The sequence below is a fragment of the Culex pipiens genome, chromosome 2 (genome assembly GCF_016801865.2).
Source record: "Culex pipiens pallens isolate TS chromosome 2, TS_CPP_V2, whole genome shotgun sequence".
NCBI classification, from domain to species: domain Eukaryota; kingdom Metazoa; phylum Arthropoda; class Insecta; order Diptera; family Culicidae; genus Culex; species Culex pipiens.
In genome coordinates this window covers 79,005,812-79,024,091 of record NC_068938.1, presented here as the reverse complement: position 1 = coordinate 79,024,091, position 18,280 = coordinate 79,005,812, and the positions used below count along the sequence as shown (strand labels likewise).

At 34.6% G+C, this 18,280-nt stretch overlaps 2 protein-coding genes across 4 annotated transcripts in view; one reads left to right on the top strand and one right to left on the bottom strand.

The window, feature by feature from the left end:
• The window catches only part of LOC120422968 (phosphopentomutase), a 192,028-nt gene that overhangs the window by 80,663 nt on the left and 93,085 nt on the right, over positions 1-18,280 (top strand). The gene's annotated exons all lie outside the window — the stretch shown is intronic.
• LOC120422979 (START domain-containing protein 10-like) overlaps positions 1-18,280 on the bottom strand; it is a 68,300-nt gene that overhangs the window by 2,043 nt on the left and 47,977 nt on the right. For all 3 annotated transcript variants that reach the window (XM_039586588.2, XM_039586587.2, XM_039586589.2), the window contains exons 3-4: positions 4,512-4,650; positions 4,165-4,435 (exon numbers count right to left, since the gene is read on the bottom strand). In XM_039586588.2, the coding sequence (XP_039442522.1) occupies positions 4,165-4,435; positions 4,512-4,650 (410 nt within the window). The remainder of the gene's footprint in view (positions 1-4,164; positions 4,436-4,511; positions 4,651-18,280) is intronic.

Genomic DNA, 18,280 nt, shown 5'->3' with positions numbered 1-18,280 from the left:
TCAATTATGGGCAGTGTAATTCTACCATGTAAATAAAACAAACGTAAGCAAGTTGCATTTTAAAGAATTATTAAGTACTTTTAACATTTCGTAATCTTTAAAAACATCTACAATGCCAATTTGATTGAAATACAAATAACAAGATGTGCAGTCAGGTTAGTACACGGAGAAAAAAGAGTTCCCAAAATCGTGAACACCCGTTCATGAAATTGGGAACCACGAACAAAGTGTTCAAATACCATGGTACGATTTTCAAAAACGTACCATGGAATTTGAACACTTTGTTCGTGGTTCCCAATTTCATGAACGGGTTCTCACGATTTTGGGAACTCTTTTTTCTCCGTGTAGAGGTTAGAAAATTTGATAGAAATTTCAGAGTTTCAAATGTCCCATTGGATTAGCAATGAAAGTGATGATTTCAATTTCTCAGAAAAAAGTTAGTGTTTCAAAGACTTTTGCAAAATATGCAAAGTTTTTGTTACCCTCCCCTTCAAAAACGATTCGAAAAATCAGGGGGCGAAAAAAAGTTAAAAAAAACTTCAAATGCAAATGTCATTGTAAGTACTATCAGCCGATCACAATTTAAAGCGTATTCCTCTGCGTTTTTGATCATTTTTGATTTGTACAGTATCGCAAAAAGTTTTTTTTTCTAAGTAAACATAAAATAAACATTTATGAAATTTTCTGATCTTTTTGACAAATACAATTTTCAAGAAATTTACAATAATGAAATGGCCCAAGTAGAAATTTTTTTTTATAATTTATGTTTTACAGATTGGCTGAAATGCAAAAAATGGGCGTAATGTTCAATGTTTAGGCCTTTTAGAATGTTAGTTTTGACGTAAAAAAAAATTATTTTTTTTTCGAAAAGATCGGAATATTTTACAAATGTTTCATGTTTAAACATTGAAAATCGGATCATGAGTTGCTGAGATATCGACATTAGAAAATAGTGGGTTGATTTGGTGAGACTTAGAAAACTTCAATTTTCGTGTTTCTGTTTCTTAAAGCGGCTGTTTCTCAGCAACCCGAAGTCCTATCTTCAATGTCTCTTAGACAATTTTATAGCAAATTTTCTGAACTTTAAAAAAAATTGTTTTAGAATTGGTCACTCATGGTCACTATTTTTAAAAATTGAAAAACTGCAAATATTTCGCTAAAATCAAACTTTTGGTGGCTTTATCTTCAAAACAGAGCCCTTTATCAAAAAATCTGTCAAATAATTTTCGATTGGAAATCCAATTTTACATAAAAAATGAAGTCAAATTTGTTTTTGCATGAAATTTCATTTTTTCCAAAAATCACTATTTTTTCAAAAAATCATAAAAATCAAAAATCATGACCATGTTTCTCTATGGCTCAAAAGATGCGGGTTTTGTCCCCTAAAACATATGGGTAATTCTCTACCAACTCACACGAAATCGGGAAAAGTTGCCCCGACCCCTCTTCGATTTGCGTGAAACTTTGTCCTAAGGGGTAACTTTTGTCCCTGATCACGAATCCGAGGTCCGTTTTTTGATATCTCGTGACGGAGGGGCGGTACGACCCCTTCCATTTTTGAACATGCGAAAAAAGAGGTGTTTTTCAACAATTTGCAGCCTGAAACGGTGATGAGATAGAAATTTGGTGTCAAAGGGACTTTTATGTAAAATTAGACGCCCGATTTGATGGCGTACTCAGAATTCCGAATAAACGTATTTTTCATCGAAAAAAACACTAAAAAAGTTTTAAAAATTCTCCCATTTTCCGTTACTCGACTGTAAAAATTTTTGGAACATGTCATTTGATGGGAAATTTAATGTACTTTTCGAATCTACATTGGCCCAGAAGGGTCATTTTTTCATTTAGAACAAAATTTTTCATTTTAAAATTTCGTGTTTTTTCTTACTTTGCAGGGTTATTTTTTAGAGTGTAACAATGTTCTACAAAGTTGTAGAGCAGACAATTACAAAAAATTTGATATATAGACATAAGGGATTTGCTTATAAACATCACGAGTTATCGCGATTTTACGAAAAAAAGTTTTGAAAAAGTTACTTTTTGCGTTTCTCTTTGTTTCGTCGTCCGTGTCTGTCGCGGGTGACCATGAATGGCCATGATCGATGACGACCAACTTTTTCAAAACTTTTTTTTCGTAAAATCGCGATAACTCGTGATGTTTATAAGCAAACCCCTTATGTCTATGTATCAAAATTTTTGTAATTGTCTGCTCTACAACTTTGTAAAACATTGTTACACTCTAAAAAATAACCCTGCAAAGTTAGAAAAAACAAAAAATTTTAAAATGAAAAATTTTGTTCTGAATGAAAAAATGACCCTTCTGGGACAATGTAGATTCGAAAAGTACATTAAATTTCCCATAAAATGACATGTTCCAAAAATTTTTACAGTCGAGTAACGGAAAATGGGAGAATTTTTAAAAATTTTTTAGTGTTTTTTTCGATGAAAAATACGTTTATTCGGAATTCTGAGTACGCCATCAAATCGGGCGTCTAATTTTACACAAAAGTCCCTTTGACACCAAATTTCTATCTCATCACCGTTTTAGGCTGCAAATTATTGAAAAACACCTCTTTTTTCACATGTTCAAAAATGGAAGGGGTCGTACCGCCCCTCCGTCACGAGATATCAAAAAACGGACCTCGGATTCGTGATCAGGGACAAAAGTTACCCCTTAGGACAAAGTTTCACGCAAATCGAAGAGGGGTCGGGGCAACTGCTGTGTGAGTTGGCGGAGAATTACCCATATCAAAAAATCTCGAAAATCAAAAAATACGTATTTTGGGAAATTGAGTTTTTGTGAAAAATGGTTTATTAAAAAATCAGCAATTTTTTCCGTGTACCTAATTTTTTACTCAATAGTCCTCAACAATACCTACAACTTGATCAGAAAATTCACTCAAAAGCGACAGCTGTTTGAATATTTACGTACCATTTTTTTATGGACAGCAGCCAAAATTGAATGGAGACTTGCATGGGTGAACCAATGACTCAACATTGCTTCTTTGGTCATAGGGAAGGCCCCACAAAGTTTGAGCCAAATCAAAAAATACAATAAATAAAATGGCCGAAATCGGCCGATTTCGTGGAGAGTTGCTCATTTTTATTTATAGATTTGCTGAAATGCAAATTTAAATTTAATGCTTAAATTTGTGTGACCTAATCTTACCCCAGACACTAAGTTACCCCTGATGACGATACTCTATATCTAAAGGTTAATTTTTTATTAGAGTCTTAAAAATGAATAATTTTTATTATAAAATCAGGTCAAAAAGATCTGGTCAATTGATTTACTGTTATATTTTATTACATTTATTTAGTCTTGTAGGTACTTTCTTTTTTATTGGTTATAGACTGTTGTTTTACATCTTAAAACTTTGAGTTCTGTTTTAAACTACTTCCCCTTAATTTAAAAACTTTAATGTTGGCCAAGGGCCTAGACTTTTAAGTCCAATAAAAATAAGTGCTACAAATTTTCTCAGCTGTTTCAAAAGTCAAAAGGACCAGTACCTACACGGAGAAAAAAGAGTTCCTAAAATCGTGAACAAGCGTTCATGAAAACGGGAACCACGAACAAGTGTTCAAATTCTATGGTACGTTTTTCAAAATCGTACCATGGGATTTGAACACTTTGTACGAGGTTCCCATTTTCATGAACGCTTGTTCACGATTTTGGGAACTCGGTTTTCTCCGTGTAGTATAATTTTACCCTCGAAAAAAAATCTAGTTGACTTTTATAGCTGTCGGCCACCATTGCTAGTACCAACCACTCTAGTGTCTTCCATTTAATTACAAGGACTTCACCGCCCTGGGCTCCTGAGTATTTTAGTACGGCACGGAGCGATGGCGCCGAATTTTTAGAGCGCCCGCCGCGGGTTTCGAACCAGCAACCTCTGGATTGTGAGTCCAGTGCGCGGTCCGATTGATCCACACGGGCGGGGACGTTGAACCAACATTTAAATGGCTATATCTGTTAAAATTATATAACTCCGGTAATTTTTTTTGTCCGTAATTTTGTTCAGCTAAAAAGTTGCCTTGGTTTACAGTATTTTTCGTGCTTAAATCTGGAAGTTTTGTTGCAAATGCAATTTGTTTCTATGGATTTTTTTTTTGTAATTGGAGTCGATGGAGCCGAGTCTTTTGAAGATCCGAACCAATACTCACATCCTCGATCGATATCCGCGGGCCGTTGATCTCCTCGGGGAAGCGCCACGGTTTGCGCAGATGCGGCTGCTGCTGCTTCCAGGCGACGTACCCGAGGGCGGCCTTCTTGAGGTCCTTCACCATGCGGGGTCCGAGCGTGTGCGTTACCTTGTTCACCAGCCACGGTGGCAGCGTCCCCTGCGGGTCACAGTGCGCCACGTACTTCAGCAAGCATCCAGTCTTTGAGTTTCCGTTGGTCTGCAGAACAAACCCCGTAATGTAGGACATTGCCCTGATTTGAGTGGGAGACAACAAAATAAGATTAGGCTCAATTTTCATTTAATTTGATTTGTGAGCGGGGAAATTACCTTACGTATCCCTTTTTAGGGGGGAAATTTTTGTGTGGCACTGAGCGGGACAGCAACATTTGTTCCCCTTGAGGTCCGGTGTCGAGCCAGGACCGTTGCAGGACAAAGTCGCGTGGTTTCAGCGGGGGTGGACAGGACACTGGAAGAAGAAGAAAGTATAGAAAAAATATGATTAAATGATTGATTTTACTTGTCGGTTCGCGTGTGCTTGATTGAAACCCATAATTTTTCCTTCCCTCCAAGTCTTCCCCAACTTTTCCACCAATTTCCTGAATATCTTTGCTTTAGCTTCTTCCCACGTAGAATCTCAGTTTGATTATAACGTAAACGAAGAAAGGCTGATGTGGTAGGAGGAGTACCTCCGACAGGAGGTGACACAAATTGGACGTACATTACAGCTGGCAGCACCTGTTGTAATGTAGCTTCACCCTTTCCGGTGGGAAATCTGGTGGATACCCTTGGCATCGTGGTTGAAGCTAACTTTATTCTTTTTTCTAGCAGCATGCCATCGTTGATTGTAAATATCAAAACTGAATAAAAGTGAAGGGGGAAAGCGTTATTCCCTTTTCCCTCGTTTTTCCTCGTTTACAGCAAATATTGCCAGCGGATGTGCTGTTACTACACTACACTGTTTTATAGAGGCATGGATTCACAGCGAAAAAAAAAGGTATGCAAAATCAATGTATGCAATATTTTTTCAAACGTTCGACAGTTGCGGGAATTCCAATCGGTGAGTTCATTGTTGACGTTTTACTCTCGAATAGGCAGAGAGGAATAATTGAATAAATTGATTCAATTTGAATTTTACAACAGTTGTGATTTGCCATAATTTAATTGGAGCATTTTCATTTTTTTCTGACAATTTATCGAAATTGGTACTGACGATTATGGTTTTGTCGGACGGTCGGATTGTAAATCAATCCAAGTATTATAATTTGATATTTCATGTTTTGGCGACATAAACTTTGGAAAATATTTGCAACGGCCTTAGATAAAAATTATAAGTAGGGGAAATATACCCATTTTAATCACACTAAGCCGTTCGACCCATTCTCATCTTTTTTGTCGTTTGTCGCTATTAAATCAACATTTTCAGATGTATCAACAATGGAGAGTTGCTTGCTCACTTTTATTTGAGCTATTTATTACTTCAGAATAGTCAAAAACACTTTATAAAAGCTGTAATTCATGATCAAAGTGCTGATAGGCCGATAATAGAAATAGGCTGAGAAAGGGTATAGTTCCCCTACTCATCAACTTTGCCAGTATACTCTTTATATAATGTTTTCACAGTTGGCATATTGGGTATCAAACGACGATTTATTTTAAAAAGATTAACAATAGATCAAGAGTTTTGACTTTTAATATTCAAATTTTCACATAATACCGTCAGTGGTGGTGACTATGAGTCAAAAACGATACACCTCTCGTCATTTTCTTAGTAACAAAAACAATTTAAATAACATCAAAAATCCTTATTGTAGAATTGTTCTTAGATAGTTTACTAACATTTTCCCAAAATATGGTGTAATTTGATGGACTCTACCTTAAATGGCAATCGTTTGAAAATTGACTCAATCTCACCCCTTAGAAGGGGTGACATTGGGTCAAATGGAACTAAAATGATGCTCAAATACAAAGATATGGTAAAAACAAGTCATCCAACAGTGTTTCTTGTTCGAGGGAATCGTATTGACATGCTACAATGTTTGAAGTGGAGATTTTCAAACACTTGGGTACTTTTTGATCAATTTCAACAAAAAAAATTAGAAAGTTGATTTTTCGAGAGGTCATTTTTGGCCAAAAACGTACCTCAATTATAGACAGCTGCTAAAATGATAAGATTTGTTCTAGGCACGGGATTTTTTCAGCAAAGTCATCTTAAGATGTCCCTTGCACAACCCTTTTAACAGAATTTAGTTTCATTGAGAAGTACCTGAGAAATGATAAAATCCGTAAAAAAATACTTTGACCCAATCTCACCCCCAGACCCAATGTCACCCCCACTGACGGTACACAGAGATGTGTGACAAAAGGTCGAAATACATATGGTCGAATGGACAAAAGGTCGAATGCCAAAAGGTCGAATATTGACATAAGGTAGAATGTGAAAAAATGAAACAAATAATCAAAACTATAAACTTCTTTAAAAAAATCCTCAAAAAATATTTTCTTACTAACAAATCTGATTTTTTTCTATGAGTTTATCCTTGGTTTTTGAGAAGATTTCCATTCTTTAGAACATGAGCAGTTCTTCCATAAAAGTTCGACTTCTTAAATATTTTTTAAGTTTTTATTTAATTTTTAAGTGGTTACATACATGTAGAAAATCACTTAATTTCATATAACAGAAAATTTTTTGAATCCTGCATGACGGAGCCCGATTTCGAAATTTTGCTTTTTAAAAAATTACAAAAATCAAAAAATGACGATTTTTTATATGCAAAACACAAAAATATTTTTCTTTTTTTTAAATAAGTTAGTTGAAAAATAGCCTCCGTCATGCACACAGGATAGGTTAAACGAGTCATCACCAAAATTTTGAGCCGATTTGGTCAAGGCAGTGTTAAGATACTAACTGCAAATAGGGACCATCCATAAACCACGTGGACACTTCAGGGGGGGGGGGGGGGGTATGGCGATTGTCCACGATCCATACAAAATATATTTTTTTTTGTATGGACAATTGTCCACGAAGGGGGGGGGGTAACAGATTCCCGAAAAAGTGTCCACGTGGTTTATGGATGGTCCCATAGCTATATCTCCGCAATGATACAACCAAATGTCTTCAAATTTGTTTTGATGATGGATGAAAATGTATATTTTAAAGCTCTGAAAACAGATTTTAAATAAAATTTAGTGTGTGCTCACACCAACCTCTGAATTTTTGGCGATTTATATGTATGTAACTCCTTAAAAACAACATTTCTTTATAGTCAAGATATTTTTGTGAGTTTTTCCATTCTTTCAAACATGAGCAGTTCTTTGAACACAAGTTCGACTTCTAAAATATTTTTTTAAAAAACAATCTTTTCTTATTTGTCGAAATATTTTTTGTTAGTTTTTCCATTCTTTTAAACAAAACAGCGCTTTAAAAAAAAAAGTTCGACTTTTTAAATATTTTGTAATTATTTTCAATTTATTAGATGTTTATTGCCTTTTTTTAGTCGTCATTCTTGAAAAAAATGTGTTTTACCTTTTTTGCCTTCCTCACTGAGGTAAGGCTATAATCCTGCTCTGAAAATGAACTTTTGATTAAAAGCTCCTAGACCCACCTTCATGTATACATATCGACTCAGAATCGAAAACTGAACAAATGTCTGTGTGTGTGTATGTGTGTGTGTATGTGTGTGTGTATTAGGGTGGGTCATTTTTTTCGAAAGTGCTCGGATCCGGCTGAAATAAGGTCCATCTTGTAGAGGGTACCCATAGGGACTCTCATACCAAATTTGAGCTCATTTGGTTGAAAACTGGCTTGTCGCTCGGGGGTTGAAGTTTACATGGAAATTCTTATGGGAAATGTGTGATTTTACTTCAAACGCTCCACAGTGGGCGGAAACCCACCTCTAATCCCATTAAATTGAAGCCGCTGTTTTTTTCTTCTGAAAAATAGTTTTTCTTATGTAAAAAAATCTCAGAAATCGATTGCCGCATAGCAAACCCACCGGAAATGACGGGAAAGGGTCCATTTTGCCCCATTTGTCCTAAAAATTTGAATTTTCTTGATTTTCACTCTACAAGTTAACCATATTAACATTTATAGGATATCTATATAATATTTTGATGTAAAATTAACAGGAGAATCGAATGGTGACATTGTCGAACCATTTGGAGTAACCCATTTTGCCCTATGGGCCCTTTTTGGCGAATTTAGGTAGTTTTACTCCTTTTTATAGCATTTAGCGTAGGAATTTCGTAAAATTATTTCTACTATGTGTGCAAAATCAGCAGAAAAATCAAATAATGCTTATTTTAGACCATTCATAATAACCCGTTTTACCCCATGGGCCATTTTTCCAATTTTCCCTAATTTAATTTATTTATAAGTGTTTTGCGTATAATTTTCATAAACTAATCACTGTTATTTGTACAAAATGACCATGAGAACTGAAAGACACTGTTTTATAATTATTTGAAACTTCCTATTTTACCCCATGCCCCCTTTTCAAAATATCTCATATAATTTGAATTGTTTTTCGAACAATTTGCAAAATATGGTGATAGATTAATTACTTTGTAATGCGTAAGATGACCAAGTGAATTATATATTTATATTTTGGAATTGTTTGAAATAGCCCATTTTACCCTAATAGTCCTCTCATCATGCTTAGGCAATTTAGTTCTCTTTAGAAGCTATTTGCGTAGAATACTTATTGAATAATGACAATTATCTGTGTTTTATGGACAGAAGAATTGAACAAAGGAATTTTGAGATTACTTTGAACTGTAAATGATCAGTGCATCCTGCTCGTTCCCAATGTAAACATCAACAGCCTGACCAGAATAAACAGTTTGTAACTGTTTGATCTTGCTGAAAAATTAATGAGGCCTTCGCCATTTTTTTTAAATGTATGTCCCTCGACATTTGAATGAAGTGTTTAAAATGCATTTTATACCTGCCTTGTTGTTTTGTAATCATTGTTTTCAAAATATCTATGTAAGAAAATATTTTTAAAGAAGGCACTTTAGATCAGAACACTAACATTATAAGAATTTTCTTCAATAAGCCAAATAAATATGCCCAATTAAAAAATATTTGCAAAAAAAGTTTATGAGAGATTTGCTTTGTCATGTTTGACCTCTCCTTACTTTCGCAAATTAGAAAAGTCCACCAGCAAAAATTATTCCATATCTGGTATAAATTTTCAGTCCAAAATTTCCTAACTTGATTAATTTTAAATATATTATTATTAGTTTTAATATTGGTTTCTCAAGCAGTCAAATCCGTATACCGGATTATAAAAGGCATTATTTTCTTGTGCTTCAAAAAAAAAATCATAGATATTTCCTTCTAAGACAACTGAAATAATTAAATGCAAAATAATAAGAAACAATTACTGACAAGTTTTTGGAAATCAGTATTTGATTAATTCTTGTATTGCTGCAATATTATTTAAAAGCAGATGAGCAGATAATATGGTAATCAACATTTTTCAACATTTTATTTATTCACCTCATATTAAACGAAATTATTTTCAAATATAATTAAACACTTTCCGGCTTGTTGTTACATGTTAACTTTGCCAATGATTCTCGTTCATATCAGAGAGCCATTTTGCATCACAAATTTGTCCATATAAATCTTCATAGCTGTTTGAAGTAATCTTTACAAAAAAATGTTTCTTGCTACTTCGGCAAAGTTGCAGGTAAAGATGAGAAGACATTAGGAAACAATAGTTTGTTATGACTGAATAATAGTAACCAACAGTGGCAACACTTTCAAATGAATATGTATGGAAATGAACTAATGAATAAAGATTAACGTATAAAAATGATAGAAACCTGAAAAATAATACACCAAAATTATGTATTGGATTTTTGTCAACAACAAGAAAGAATGGAAATGATAATCAGAAAAGAAAGCAAAAACAATTGTTTTAAATACATAAAATCTTATTGGTTGTAAAAAAAGAATATGCTTTTAAAGTAATTTACTCCAAATGTGATATTCTTTAAGCGTTTATTGTAAAAATTTCTTTATAAATTTATTTTTTATTTATTTTGAAAAATTTAAGTGGTAAAAATAATCATTCTAAAATAATTATTTAGCCTGATATTTGATCCTTTTTATGAAGCAATTTTGTCAGAATCAAAACTCTTTTCCGCAAGGCACCATAGTAGAAATGTTAAATATAATATAATTCTTCCAAAATATAAAAAAAGAAGAACAAATCATATTAAAAATGGAATTTTGCAAACAAAAAAAAAACGAGGAAAAAAATATAACTAAAAAAGAAATTTATGTTTAAAAATAAACATAAAATATTTTATTTTGAAAAATTTTTGTGAAATCTTTTGCGAAAAATTTTAAGTATATTTCATCAATTCAAATAGATATTTAACTATAACATTTAAGTTAACTTTAATTTAAATTAAAGTCAAAAATCTAATTATTTCTTTATTTCGATTGATTGTTTTGTAAATTCAAACAGCTTGATTATTTGATTCTAAAACCTCATACATATTTTCCTTCGATATTGACACATAGAGTATACCTGTACAAGGATTTGCAAATCATTGAAAAATCCATCAATTAGTAACATGATTTCTGTTGAAAAGAAAGTCCTATGATTTATCAATCATTTCTTCGAAAAAAATAGAAGAATCAAATAAAACCATTAAAACGACGGTAACATTTCAAAAGGCATGATGTACATTTTGACACTTTCTGAGTTATTGCATATTCTGAAAGTACTTCTAATAAGCTACCTCTCCACCAAAAATGAGCAAAAGTTACTTCAGTAAAGTCTGTTTAATCATGATTTTAAATAAAGTAACATAAACAAAATCTCTGCCATCAGCAGTCCCTGTTTATATAGCCCTGTCAACCTGTCAAACAAAAGGCTACATAAACCTCGTGACGAAAAAAAATGTTTGTTTTTCTCAAATAAAATTACGGAAATAATGTTTTATTGAATTTGGATGATCAAGTATCAATAAAAGCAACGTTTTTCATCGTTTGTTATCATTAGAACATCTTATTTTGCTTTTATATAAAAATGGTAATTGATAATGGATGCTCAACATTCAAATGCGTTTTTCTCAAAACGCATGGTTTGTACATGATGCTTTTTGAAATGTTGGCATCGAAAAATAACATTGCATTATCTATTTATATGGTTAAATTATGTTTTTCTCAGTTTGAAATAATTAAATTTCACTGAAAATCTTTTATATTTACACCTTAGTTTTTCGATAAAATTAAGGTTCTATTAATTCAAAGAAAGCCAAATATATTTTTTTTCACTTAAAATTTTATCGATTGAATTGCTGTGATCGCTATAATACATATATTTTTGAAGATTGATAAATAGATCGCTTGAGTTGATCCACTAAGGTTATGAAGATCAATTTATCAAGTTTTCATTCCATCACATCTTAATTTTATGTTTACAAGAAGTTAATGAATTAAGATTTTTGTATTTATTAATTTTTCAGCAAGATCAAACAGTTACAAACTGTTTATTCTGGTCAGGCTGTTGATGTTTACATTGGGAACGAGCAGGATGCACTGATCATTTACAGTTCAAAGTAATCTCAAAATTCCTTTGTTCAATTCTTCTGTCCATAAAACACAGATAATTGTCATTATTCAATAAGTATTCTACGCAAATAGCTTCTAAAGAGAACTAAATTGCCTAAGCATGATGAGAGGACTATTAGGGTAAAATGGGCTATTTCAAACAATTCCAAAATATAAATATATAATTCACTTGGTCATCTTACGCATTACAAAGTAATTAATCTATCACCATATTTTGCAAATTGTTCGAAAAACAATTCAAATTATATGAGATATTTTGAAAAGGGGGCATGGGGTAAAATAGGAAGTTTCAAATAATTATAAAACAGTGTCTTTCAGTTCTCATGGTCATTTTGTACAAATAACAGTGATTAGTTTATGAAAATTATACGCAAAACACTTATAAATAAATTAAATTAGGGAAAATTGGAAAAATGGCCCATGGGGTAAAACGGGTTATTATGAATGGTCTAAAATAAGCATTATTTGATTTTTCTGCTGATTTTGCACACATAGTAGAAATAATTTTACGAAATTCCTACGCTAAATGCTATAAAAAGGAGTAAAACTACCTAAATTAGCCAAAAAGGGCCCATAGGGCAAAATGGGTTACTCCAAATGGTTCGACAATGTCACCATTCGATTCTCCTGTTAATTTTACATCAAAATATGTATATAGATATCCTATAAATGTTAATATGGCTAACTTGTAGAGTGAAAATCAAGAAAATTCCAATTTTTAGGACAAATGGGGCAAAAAGGACCCTTTCCCGTCATTTCCGGTGGGTTTGCTATGCGGCAATCGATTTCTGAGATTTTTTTACATAAGAAAAACTATTTTTCAGAAGAAAAAAACAGCGGCTTCAATTTAATGGGATTAGAGGTGGGTTTCCGCCCACTGTGCGCTCCTACAAGCTAAGCGACAAACTTTAGTCCACACTTACACTAGGTAGCCGTGTCGGGGGTGGTCCAAGGAACATTTTTCTCTAAGGGTTCATGGTCATCCGTTCAACCCTGAGCTTGCGCAAAGCCGAAACATCCGGCGACGCCGGAATTCTTCGAAATCTCAGTTTTAACGGTCAACGCATGCTACAAACTATGACAGAAGCATCGTTTGAATGAATGGAAAACGCGACGCCAAACGTCAACTCACTGTTTGGAAGCAAATGTAAGGGTTTGCGCTTTTCCAACAAAGTGTTTTTTTTTTTCTTGAAAAATTAAATGGTTTTCAATAGGCAATTTGAAAATAAACATGGCCTCCGAACCCGAGTTCGTCGTTGAGCGGGTCGTTGCAAAGAGAACTCGGCGCTAAAAGGTCCAGTTTCAGATCAAGTGGAAGTGCTGCGAGGATTCTGAAAGCACCTGGGAACCGGAGGAAAATCTCAACTGCCAGGATCTTCTGGAGAAATTTGCAAGCGAGGAGGGCGAATAGCGGGTCAGCCGCGACAAGCGAACATGGATCGGGTCGAAGAAGATGGGGGGGCCTCCGGCGATTCCAGTCAAACAAATGAAAGCCAAAAATGGATTCGAAAAGGACACGTGGCGGAGAAGTTGGAAGGAGTGCCCGAAGAGGACAGCGACGAGGTGGAACTGGTCCAGTCCAGAATGGTCCGCCTGCACGTTCAGGAGCTTTGATTTCTACGAGAGCCATAAGATAAGCGTTCAAGTGATACAAAGTTGAAGATATTTAGTAAACTTCAATAAAATAACTTTTATTGGTCTAAAAAATAAAAAAAGCTTTACTTTCTTAGTTTGTTTCTTACAAATAAAAATATTATCCTGATTAACCGATGCTAACCGCTTCGATAAGGTCAGTTAAAACATGTCCTGTCCATCCCGATGGCTCTTCCGGTGAACATCTCGCCGACGATGCCGCTGGACTTGCCAGACGAACCCCAAGCCGGCTATTCCGCTGGCCCTGTGCGTCGAGCAACCACTTCCATCCACGAATTCCAACCGTAACTACCTGTACATGTCCTGCCTCGCCGTCGATTCCACTGCCCCGGGGCGACGATTAACTGTTTCCTTCCAGGAAGTCCTAACGCAAAAAGGGTTTTTTTTATTCAATTATGTTTCTTGCATACCTTAATTCGAATAATTCTCACTAGAAATAAGCATGAAAAATTATGAATAATTAGTTATTTAATGCAAAAAGTAAAACCCACAATACTGAACCTTTTATTTTGCTAACATTTGAGTGTTTTGACGTTTGGCGTCGCGTTTTCCATTCATTCAAACGATGCTTCTGTCATAGTTTGTAGCATGCGTTGACCGTTAAAACTGAGATTTCGAAGAATTCCGGCGTCGCCGGATGTTTCGGCTTTGCGCAAACTCAGGGTTGAACGGATGACCATGAACCCTTAGAGAAAAATGTTCCTTGGACCACCCCCGATACGGCTACCTAGTGTAAGTGTGGACTAAAGTTTGTCGCTTAGCTTGTAGGAGCGTTTGAAGTAAAATCACACATTTCCCATAAGAATTTCCATGTAAACTTCAACCCCCGAGCGACAAGCCAGTTTTCAACCAAATGAGCTCAAATTTGGTATGAGAGTCCCTATGGGTACCCTCTACAAGATGGACCTTATTTCAGCCGGATCCGAGCACTTTCGAAAAAAATGACCCACCCTAGTGTGTATGTGTGTGTATGTATGTATGTGACCAAAATTCTCACTGAGTTTTCTCAGCACTGGCTGAACCGATTTTGACCAAACCAGTTGCATTCGACTTGGTTTAGGGTCCCATACATCGCTATTGAATTGTTTGAAGTTTCGATAAGTAGTTCAAAAGTTATGTATAAAAATGTGTTTTCATAAATATCCGGATCTCAATTATATGCATGTAAACTATGTCCGGATCCATCATCCGACCCATCGTTGGTTAGGCAATTGAAAGGGCTTTCCAAAGAGTCCAAAACATTGAAAATCTGGCAACCCTGTCTCGAGTTATTACCACATAAGTGATATTTATGTACTTTTTTGAAGCCGGATCTCACTTAAATGTATGTAAACGATGTCCGGATCCATCATCCGACCCATCGTTGGTTAGGCAATTGAAAGGGCTTTCCAAAGAGTCCAAATCATTGAAGATCTGGCAACCCCGTCTCGAGTTATTACCACATAAGTGATATTTATGTACTTTTTTGAAGCCGGATCTCACTTAAATGTATGTAAACGATGTCCGGATCCATCATCCGACCCATCGTTGGTTAGGCAATTGAAAGGGCTTTTCAAAGAGTCCAAAACATTGAAGATCTGGCAACCCTGTCTCGAGTTATTACCACATAAGTTATATCTGTGTTCTTTTTTTCTGGATCTAAAAAAAATGCTGAAATGTGTGTCCAAACCACTCATATTACCCATTTTTGGTAAAAAGTGAGGAAGGCATCAACCACATAGGTGGATTAAGTTAGTTTTTTTTTTAAATATTTTAAATATTTTTTGTAAGTTTTTTTTAACATGCCATATGTTGCGATATTGCTAAGGGACCATCCATAAACCACGTGGACACTTTTTTTTTGGAATCTCAACCCCCCCCCCCCTTCGTGGACAATTGTCCATACAAAAAAATCTTTTTTGTATGGAGCGTGGACAATCGCTTAACCCCCCCCCCCCCCCCTAAAGTGTCCACGTGGTTTATGGAAGGTCCCTAAGTAGAGGTGGGCAAAAAAAGAGCGAGCCGCTCAAAGAGCCGGTTCACTAAAAAGAGCGAAGATCCGTGGCTCACAAAAAAGAACCGCGGTTCTTTTTTAAACTTCCGTCTTTTGAAAAATCCGGCTCGAAATGGCATGATTTTTGTTATAAATATAATTTATTGAACTTCAAAAAAATAGTATTGAATTTGTTTTTGAGAATTGAAAATAAAATTTAAAATTTTTCATTGCTTATGAAATTTAATTCCAAAGGTAAATGATTTATTAAACAATATGAAAAAAAAAACTGTTGTACATTAAAGTATTACCGTAATACAAATTTGAGCATTTCAAATTGCATAATTTGTAAAATATTACCAAAAATTTACTGAATAATTTAGAGATTTTGGAAAAAATCCTTCTGGCAATTACAGACTTTATTGATTAAATCAGAATGAAAAGAGTTCGCAGAATGTTTTCTCCAAATAAAATATCAGCATTAGTTCAATTCTTGCAGAAATAAACGCAATTTTAAAATTAAATGCAATTGTTCCAACATCCTAGATTTAAGTTTGGATGCCATTCAATTACTTGAATGTATAGGTTCGAATAGAAATCTTGACCTAGAGACCGCCAAGACCTATGGTTTTAAAGGGCATCTTCTCGTTTTCAGTTTTAATTTTTTTTATCAAATTATTTGTTAAAGTCCAAATGTGAAATAAAAACCTTTTCATCAAAATTTTGGAAAAGAGCGAAAGAGCCGTTCAAAAGAGCGAAAATGAGCGGCTCCTAAAAAAGAGCGGTTTTGCCCACCTCTAGCTAACCCTTTATTTTTATTATTTGTGTGCATTTTGCAATGGCCAGATGAAATGTTAACTTTTTGTCCCATTTAAATAATTATAAATATTAACAGCATAATTTGCTCGACTTGCAATATTGAGCAAAAAACCATTCCACTTTTACCGTGTCTCAAAATACAGACTTTATACCTTGCCTCGATTGGAACAAATCACGCTACCACTTCCGGTGAACGACGCGTCTCCGCCGATGGTGGGGTTTTAGTGTATCTGTGTGTGTGTGTGTATCAATAGGGCGGTTCATGGATATATGAAAAAGACAAAAGTGTTCTATTTCGTTTGCATCAACCGGAATTTCAAAGTTCTATGACCCCAGAAGCTAGCCTGAAAATTTTAGCTCATTTGGTTATGGTTTAGTTGCTCCAGTTTTGATCTGAAGTTAGTATGGAACTTGATTCAATTTAATATGGAGAATTGTAACTTTTTACATCTTCTTATAGAAAATTTCCCAAAACCCTATTAAATTTGCCTATTCATAGGTTTCTTATAGGTTTTGATCCGGGGAACAACTTTTTAGAACATCGCAAAGTGCTAAGAATTGATCCTGGAAAGATACAGGATGTTTTTTAGAGTTTACTTTTTTCGGCAAAATTTCAAAATATGCTAAAAAAATAATCTGTATCTTTTCGGGATCATTTCCTAGCGCTTTGCGATGTTCTACAAAGTTGTTCCCCGAATCAAAACCTATAAGAAAACTCTTACATGATAAAGTTTTATCGGGTTGAGGAAAACTTTCTAGAAAAAGAGTTAAAAAGTGAAAAATAAATCAATTAAATTGATTGAAATTCCATTCTAACTTCAGATCCAAACTGGAGCAACTAAACCATAACCAAATAAGCTAAAATTTTCAGGCTAGCTTTTTGGGTCATAGTACTTCAAAATTCCGGTTGATGCAAACGAAATTGAACACTTTTGTCTTTTTCATATATCCGTGAACCACGCTAGTGTATCAAGCACCAACCAAAGGCTCCAAACCACTCCGCTAGGTGTCGTTTCCTTCCTCTGGATTGCTTTCCATATACCCATGTGTCTTTGTGCATATTGTTGTGTAGGGTACGTTGCATCGCGAGGGAAAACGCAAAAATTGTCGACCGTTGTTGTTAAAGCGAGAATGTTGTAGGAGTGGGTGGGGCACTTTAAGCGATATCATGTTCAGGAATCTGTTGGATTTTTCCATTTTTTTTTTACTATGGGGTTTTCTGTCACAAAATGGTGAAATGTCACGCCTCTTTGAAAAAAAAAAAAAGAGAAAAGGAATGCGTTGACATTTTGACGAGCTTTGCAGGGCTTTGATGTTGAAATAGTTTTGTCATTTGTTGATATTTGATAGCTTGTTAAAGCTGTTGTTCAAAAACATGTTTGCACTTTGCTTTGATGTATGCCTACGATGATTATATTTTTCAAAAGTTCTAAGCTGACGTACAACATTTAAATATTAAACAGTACAAAATCTGATTTTATAACATTAAAAAAACAGAAAGTCGTTTACCTGCCATAAATTTTTGTTTAGTAAGTAGGTTACTGTTAAACTATGCATCAATCATTTACGGGCTAGTAAAAAGATTTAACAACCGTTTGACCCTTATCGCTCTAAGTTTTGTTTGTATCAAGGTGTGCTCCGGAAGTTTCATCGTAGTTTGTTTTTGTCCCTGTTATGCGGTCTTGTGACATTCGTATACTGCCGCTCTAATTGAGTCCGTCCCACATGTAAAAACAGCAAGCCGAGAAAAACGCAAGTCAAATTTGTACCGCCCATAAGGTTACGTGTTAGAATTTCACGGAAAAGTTAATTTTCTACGGTGTGCTGGAACAAAGTACTAAAGTTTATTGCTTTTTCTGATAGTTTACATGATTTCGAACCAAACTGCTGCATTGACGAAATTGCATATGGGACGGACTTGATTTGAGCGGCAGTATATTATGTACATTTTTTTCAGATCCAGATGTTTCGGATATACCGGTCTCAGGAAGCCAAAGTGACCGAATAATTGATTGAAACTTTTCAATTTACTTTTGAGAGTCAGTTGGTGATTTGCACATT